This window comes from Gavialis gangeticus, unplaced genomic scaffold, assembly GCF_001723915.1.
Source record: "Gavialis gangeticus isolate Ggan-Ray unplaced genomic scaffold, GavGan_comp1, whole genome shotgun sequence".
Classification (NCBI taxonomy): domain Eukaryota; kingdom Metazoa; phylum Chordata; order Crocodylia; family Gavialidae; genus Gavialis; species Gavialis gangeticus.
The window spans coordinates 163,422,224-163,430,631 of NW_017729024.1; the positions used below are offsets into that span (position 1 = coordinate 163,422,224).

Sequence of the window (8,408 nt, forward strand, 5' to 3'; positions counted from 1 at the left end):
TTTATTTATTGTCTTTCAGGAAAAAATGCTGTAAGGGTTATAAATTTGTGCTTGGACAATGCATCCCTGAAGGTAGGTTATTTCCTTTTTCTTACATTACATAACTTACTTCTTATTTCTTCTGTTTTCTGCACTGTTCATTTGGGAAAATAATGAGCAAACACAGACATGGTTGTGTGTTGTGTACCCATGAGGAAATCCTTTATAGGATAACAACATCAAAGTTTATGTCTCCAGCATGTTTCTTTTGGGATATTGGGTCTTAATTCTACCTAAATACATTTGGTTGCAAAGATCTTGAAATGTGAACAAGTTGCTCAGAACCCCCGATGACTTGCCATTTTCACCTTCGTAATCAAGTTCTCCATTATCCAACTGAAGCGCTGGGAAGACCCATGACAAAAAACAAGTCCCGAGAAACTCGTAAGTTTGCCCAGGACAAGACCCAACACAGTGAAACAAAGGATGACATTTGCTTGAGATCACTGCAACAGGGGCTGCTTGTTTTACCATTCTGCTTTGAGCTCTGAGCTGGTGTTTGTGAGTAGAGCTGGTGATTAGCCTTGGAAGGAGCTCCTATGGCCCCGTTAACTTCAGTAAACTTTCTCTGAGGGCTCTAGACCTTTATAAGCTCAGAGAATTACTTTCCTTATGTGAACTTATTTACTAGCTGAGGTTCCCTATGTCCAGTTCAGTCACCGTTGTATCTCCATTAAGCTCTTTTCAATCTGACCTAATTTCTACTAGGCCATTGCAATGTCTGTGAGAGCTGACAGTCTGGGGCTGTAGTGTATGGATTAGAAATCTTGGTATTCAATGAAGCACTTGTTACAACTTACTCTGTTAAAACACAGAACTTGGCTCTCCATACATGGGTTCAGCAAGATCCTGACAGGATGAGCATATGAAATGCATTTTACCTCCTGGCATGTAAATATATTGCTGATGTTAGTTTCTTTATTAAAGTATGTCTGCACACTTTAGCCATTACTGGCAAATCAGAGCACAGGGAAAGCAGCTGTAGCACTGTTCTTGTGATGAGCAGTGAGCAGAAAGAAGATGGGCCTGGGACCTGCTTGCTTCACCTCCTGTATTATCTCTCTCCCTCTGTGGGAGGCGCTGTTTAAACAGTCTGTCACCCTCAAAGGTGATGGCATTGCCACTGAGCTGCTTCAGCATCCTTTCTTTATGCTTTATTTTCCCCATCCGTAAAGATGGAAATAGGTTTGACAAACAGAACTTCAGCAAAACTTAGAAATCATCTCCTTCACACACTCTACTCCCAAAGAAATCACCTCAAGAAGGAAATCAACACATGCTACAAGCACCTACAAGAGATGAATCCGGCTGTCTTCCATCACATTATACAATGTATACAGCAAGACTACAAAGGATGTATTACAGTATCCATCCAACACAAAAAGAAGAAATGGAACAAAGTACTACAGGAACAACTTTCCCAGCCACAAAACAAGCCTCAGAAAAACACCGCCAACACTGTACGACATCCCAACATCATACTCAATGAAACAGAAGGAATCAACCAACCCTCTAATATAATCAATCTCTCCGCACATACACTTACCAAAGCTGAAAAATCTGTCTTCTCCGAAGGCCTTAATTTCTGTCCAGAAAAACACCCAAATAAGATGCTACAATGTGGAGAGCTAGAAGAATGTCCTCAGTGTCTCCATCTGATGGGATATTTTCACAATCAAAAGGAATCCACTTTCAACACAAATTCAGCTGGTGACAACATCGATGAAAAGATCAATGACAAAAAAGCCCAGAACACCTCAGACTGGACAAAATTCAAACCTTGATCGCTACACTGACTGCTTCAGAGAAAGAATGAACAATGAAATACTCAATGACAAACACCACTACAACAACATAGGATCTTTAAGATCCAACCACCAAATAGTAATAAAACTGGCAAATAAAAGAGGAGCTATAGTTATATTAACCATGAAGACTATGTACAAGAAGCCAAGAGACAACTCTCTGACACTACTTACTATAAAAAACTAGAGGAAGATCCTATTCCCCTTTTCTCCTCAAAACTCAAAACCACCATCACATCATTTCCATTGGAACTACAAGAAAAACTTCAGACCCACTACCCAATCCAGGGACTTTTTACCTGCTCCCTAAAATCCAGAAACAAGGAAACCCCGGCAGAGCTATCATTTCAAACCATGGAACCGTAACAGAAGACAGCAGGTTTCATCAAATCCATCTTAAAACCACTCATCACCCAAAGAGTTGAGTTTCATTCAAGACACAACTGACTTCCTGTGAAAACTCAAAAACATAGACCACCTTCCCAGTGATACCCTTCTAGCCACCAACATCCCATACCAGGATGGCCTCCAAGCCTGCCTCAAATATCTACAAGAACGAGATTACAGCTCACAGTACAGACCTTAGGATATCCCTGAATGCATAAACTTCATCCTTGCACACAAAAACTTCAGTTTCAACCCAGGTTCCCTTTAAGCTGTGTGTGTGCGTGGCTACGCACAAAAAAAAATCTTGTCACACATTCACTTTTCAATGCTGCACACCTGCCCAGAGAGGAGCTGGGCTGTGGCTTTCTGGAAACTCGGAGTGCGGCAGAGGCACCAGGGCCAGAGTGGGACACTTACCGGCAGTAAGTTACCGCTCGGCTGCACTCCACTCCTCACTGTGCCGGCATCCCTGCAGGGAGGGAGAGAGGCACAAGGGCAGGCAGCGGCTCTTCCCCGAGGTGGGGACAAGGGCTGGGGCTGGGGCAGAGCTGGGCACCGCTGGCTCCGGAGAACTGCTCTGCTCCCCAGCCCCTCTGGGTGAGCTTCGCCCCAAGCCCCAATGCCATGTGCCTCCTCGCTGCCTGGTTTGCCCAGCGGCAGGACTCACGTGGCTCCACACCACTTTCAAAGGCTGCAGAGGCACAGAGGCAATGCTGATCATTTTTGAAAGAGTGATGAAATCTGCCAGATAGGGAAGAGGAGTAGTTAGACATGTAATTGTGACATTTCTCAATAATATATTTCCTAGTGTTCGATCCAGTCTTGATTTAAATGTCCCAGACAACTGGACTATATATAGCGATGTACTATTCCATTTATTCTATTCTGTTCTTCAGTGTTTCACAGTACCTGAGAGCTTTACAGAGTATATTAAATGATGTGATTCATGTCTGTCACATGTGAGCCATTCTCTTTTGCATTCTCTCCTCAGGTGGACAATTCTACATAAACTTTTCTGTTTTGGTAGGGTTTTATATTTTAATTTTTTACTGTATACCTTGTAGCTATCGGAGAACAAATATTGCAAACAAGAGAGGCATGCACAAAAAAAAATCTACTTAAAAACTACACAGGTGGAAGAGAGCTGCTTAGATCACAGGCATAAATAAAATGTTAATCTTTATGTATAGTTTAGTATTTCAAGACTCTCTTCTCCCAAATAATGTTGTGAGAATAATTTGTTCAGCATGCCAAAAGGGGGAGATGGGATCAATCTGTGAATGCGCTGAAGCAGCGCACTCATGGAGTGAGGCAGGATGCTTACGGACCAAAGCGGCATGCTTATGGATTGCTATGGCTTAGAGGGAATATTGGTTTCAACAACCAACACTTTCTTCAGGCTATAGGCACAGGTATGGGCACCAAAATGGCCCCACAATATACCAATCTTTTATGGCCCATCTAAAAGAAGACTTTCTCAGGAAGTGCACCATCAAACCCTTACTATACCTGAGATGTATAGATGACATATTCATCATTTGGACTGAAACGCTGCAGTCTGTAATTGATTTCCACCAAAAATTCAACCATCATCAACCCTCCATCAAACTATCACTTGAATACTCTAACACCAACATTTACTTTTTGGACACCATGATCACTATCCAAGATGGTAAAATTCAAATCACCATGTATAAGAAACCCACAGACCAACAAACATATATACACAGAACCAGCAATCACCCTAAATACACCAAGAAAGCTGTAATATACAGCCAAGCTCTCCAGTAGCACTGAATTTACAGCAAGGAGTATACCCGTGACCACCACCTCACAGATCTCAGAAGAGCCTTCAGGCAAGAAGGACCCTTCTCCAGAGAGAGAGATTGTACTTGAAAGAGCCGCCCGGATACCATGTGAAGATTTGCAAAATGAAAATCCCTACAAATTGCACACCATTAGTTATGACAGATCACCCTTCCCTGGAACCTACACGGAAAATCCTCAGACAATTGCAACCAATACTAGAAGATCCCTCTCTTAAAGAGATCTTTCCAGAACTGCCCGTTCTAGCCTTTAAACAGGGACTGAACTTCATTAAATTCATCACTGGAAGCAAACTGCCTATGAACCAAACCACATTGAATGGATCCAGACCATGCCAAGACAAGAAATGCAAAACTTGCCAACACATCTCCACCACGCCTACAATAAATACACCCCACAACAGAACCATCACCATTCCTGGATCTTGCAGCTGCACCTCCAGAAGTGTTATATATCTCATCCAGTGGACCAAATGCTCTGACGGAAAATATGTAGGAGAAACCAAACAACTGCACACCAGAATGAACGCACACTGAAAATCTATTAAAAACAAGAATACCCAACTACCTGTGGGGGCACATTCCTTCACAAGACAATCACTTTGTCTCCAATCTCTTGGTTTTAATCCTCAAAGGGAACTTACAAAACACCTTCAGTCAGTCAGTTGTGTTTCCACAGTGTGTGTGATTTTAATTATTTTTTTAAAAGCCTGTTGATAGTTATGCGTAGAAAGTTTTAAAGTATTTTATGTAGGTGATGTCGTTACTGTCATTTATGAAGTTAGGGTGGGAAAAACAAATTACTTTTATGTAACTGACATTTAACTGACCTTAACCCCTTATTTGGAGCAATAAGAAGAGCACGTGTGAGTGCTCCTTTCCTAAATTACTTGATTTGTAGAAAAACTGAGATTAAGAATTACAGTTTAACAAAATAAGCCAGATGTGTTTCAGGGCAATATCACTTCCATGTTTCTTTGATCCATTGTGATAATGTAATAATACTTTGTTAATTAACCTAAGATGTACTACAATAGCAAATCAAGTTCCTGTCCTTGACATGTGGCACCTGCTACCAATATCTTACTAAAGCACAGTTTTCTTTCTTTAGATTATGATGTGTGTGCAGAGGCTCCTTGTGAACAGCAGTGCACAGATAACTTCGGGCGAGTTTTATGTACATGTTATCCTGGATACCGGTACGACCGTGAGAGACACAGGAACAGAGAAAAACCCTATTGCCTAGGTGGGTAGAAGGGGTATGTCAACTTTGTCTCCCAGTAAGGAAGTGTCTCATTTCAGGGAGAATTTACAGTTTCTTTAAAAGTTGGTTTCTCAGAAGGTGAATGGTGCCAGGCCCTTTCCTCTTTCTTCTTTTATATGTTGAATAAGTTTTTTGCCTTGTTAATTCCTCCTCTGCTTCCCTCATCCCCCATAGACTCTAAGAAGGCTTCAAGCTATTTGGCAAGAGAACTGAGGCTCAATTCTCGCATCAAAACTAAATGTGGGGAAACAATGTTTAACTATGAAAACAAACCTTGGAGGTTCAATACAGATAGTAAGCACTTAATTCAGGCATGAATCCTTTACATGTGTCTGTCATGTAACTAACTTCAGCTAACTCAGTAGTATTACCTTGCATAGGCTAGTATTCATGCAAGCAAATGTTTGCCTGTAAACTCCATGAAGGAAAACTCAGCACGCAGTGTTCCTCTGTAAGGTGCTGTGTGTGTTAATACACTACACATGAAACTCAGGCCCAGCTCCCCAGAAGTTCTATGACTGCTGAGAATAATAAGACCCTTAAGAGAAGTCACTTATTTCATTTGAGCTCTGGACCTCTGTAATTTTTGGGTATTCTTGACATTTGCTTAACATCAGATATTGATGAGTGTGCCACAAGCAATGGGACTCTCTGCTCTCAGATCTGCATCAACACTCCAGGCAGCTACCGGTGTGAGTGCCATGAAGGCTATATCCAAGAGGATGACGGGAGGACCTGCACCAAAGGAGATAAAGGTATATTTTAGCGTGTATTAAGTATCTTGAGCCAAAAATAGCCCAAAGAACGTGGCCCACCGTAGTGGTTGTGGAAGTTTAATTCAGCTAGTGTAAAACTCAGGTTCACTGGTGTAACAGAACTGATCTGGCCCATTGACTTGGGTTACCAAACAGGAATCAAACTGTCCAAAATCTGTATTATATTTCCATCACCCCCTATTAACGGTGCTCCTGGGGCAGGCACGCTGTGGAAAAGCCATGTGGGTGGCCTTGGCCTCCTGTTGACTACAAAGTATCCACTGGATTTCAGTACTCACTGTTTGCTCTGCAGGAAGGCAAAGCACCTTTAGCTGATTGAATGATTGGGGAGAAAACCCCAGGAGGAGAACCTCTTGGTGATTTAGTTCTCCCTTTGCCATGGGAGATGAAAATCAGGTATAGTCCCACACAGTGCAATCACATGATAGGTGCACCTCATTCCATGGGCTTGCCACGGTGCTGAAAGAAGTGTTCATACATTGATGGCAAATCTTGGTTCTCAACAACTTGACTGCTATGTTTGGGGGCTAAATAACCTGTGCTGAGCTTAAACCATGACTGCCTCTGAGTTAGTGGACCCTTGAGCCCAGGGGGCAATTTTATGGCTTGTTTTGGCTGTACTTTCCCCTTACCACTAGTATATTTGCTGCAGACACGTCACAGTAAATCAGTTCTCACATCTGCATGTGAGGAGGGAAGATGAGGGAGAGTCCTGGAGAGAAAGAAAAGATGAATAACAAAGCTCACCCTTATAATTTTTTTAACTACTTTTTCTGGGTCATTGACAAAAATAGAAAATATAAGTAATGTATTAAACAAGGATCCTGTTTTCCTCCTGGTTAAAGTACTGTAAATCCAGCATAGATTCAAATAGTATTGTATCTGAAAACAGGACTTGTCCCACCTACTGGATTTTGGAAGAAAAATGGACCACATTTCATTAACATAACTGGATTTGGTTTACCCTGCTGAAGCTGAAATTAGCATGTGGCCCAATGTTAGCACTTTGAAGTTTTCAGGCACACACTTAGAGTATCCTGGAGATTCAATTTACCTTTTAAAATAATCCAAATCAATAGGCTAAACCCTGATCAGTGACACTAGCACACTTAATTCTATGGAATTAGAGTTCATTAGATAGTACTTTTTAAAGTGAGGCTAGAATTTTTTCCAATAAAGGTAGTTTTTTTTCCCAGTCTCAACATCATTAGTAAATATAAATATCAGAATGCATATGAAGATTTTTAAATTTTCTATCATCATCCAGCATCTTTAAAATTGTGAACATAGGTATAGCAAGTAAGTAACAGATGGGAAAAAGATTCTGACCTAAAAAACCCCCAACTCTTTTGCTGAATGGCAGGTTACAGTTACTTCACCTATTAATGACTGGAAACACATATTACACACCAGCTTTTCCCAATTCCAGCTGGAAGAGAGGCAAAAAACATTGTGTAATTTTTGTTTTCCTCTTTGAAAGCATGTAGCTGGAGCCACTCTAGCTATTTGTTTTTGTTCCCTTTAGCTTTCAAAAGCCTTAATTGCTTTATTTATAAAGACATCTTTAAGAAAACCTGGGCACTGCAACTAATTCCTTTTCAGATATTTTTATAATTAACATTTTTGGAGGGAGTTATGTCCCATGGCACTCAGGATTATTGTCTGCACAAAGCACGCTAGGCATTTGTAAATAAGCTTTGTATATCAGTTAAACAGTAATTTGTGAACTAAATTTACATGGCAACATCAGTTATCTGTTTGGTAGAGGAATCCATCTTCCAAAGTATTCAAAACATTTATCGGTGATGGGTTAAGGAGCAGAAGAAGGGCTGAATAATGCTCTTTTGCACCAGTGTAAATCTAGAATAACTTCACAGACTTCATCTGAATACTCTGGATCTGTGTAGGTGGAAGTGAATATTTTTTATTAGTGCTACTGAGCTTGCAAATTCCAGCCAGTAAGCAGAAAAAATGGGATTTCAGTAGCTGACTCCTCTGTAAAACATGCTACAGTTATGTGCCACCTTGTGGTAACCTGAAGTTCCTGAAGCATTTTAAATCATAAAACTCAATACAGATCTAAGCTGTAATAACTGTATGTGAAACCAGAGGTAGGCTCCCTTCAGCTTGATTGCTGGAATTCTTAAGGCAGAATTTCTGATAATATTTTGTACTAGAGATTGCAAATAAAATATACTGCAGAAATTTAGCAGATCCCTCTAACTGTAACCTAGTGATTTTCAACAGTGGTACTACAGCACCTCTGGGTGCCATGAGATGCTTTTAAGGGTGCCATGCCACTGCCAAGTGG

The 8,408-nt window shown here is 41.0% G+C and overlaps 1 protein-coding gene across 1 annotated transcript in view; it reads left to right on the top strand.

Moving 5' to 3' along the window:
• Nucleotides 1-5: 5 nt before the first annotated feature.
• Nucleotides 6-8,408, top strand: part of CCBE1 (collagen and calcium binding EGF domains 1) — a gene marked incomplete at its 5' end in the record, with an annotated part of 65,199 nt that continues 56,796 nt past the window's right edge. Inside the window, 3 exons of the mRNA XM_019518279.1 lie at nt 6-72; nt 5,169-5,303; nt 5,939-6,076. Coding sequence (XP_019373824.1) covers nt 6-72; nt 5,169-5,303; nt 5,939-6,076 — 340 coding nt within the window. The remainder of the gene's footprint in view (nt 73-5,168; nt 5,304-5,938; nt 6,077-8,408) is intronic.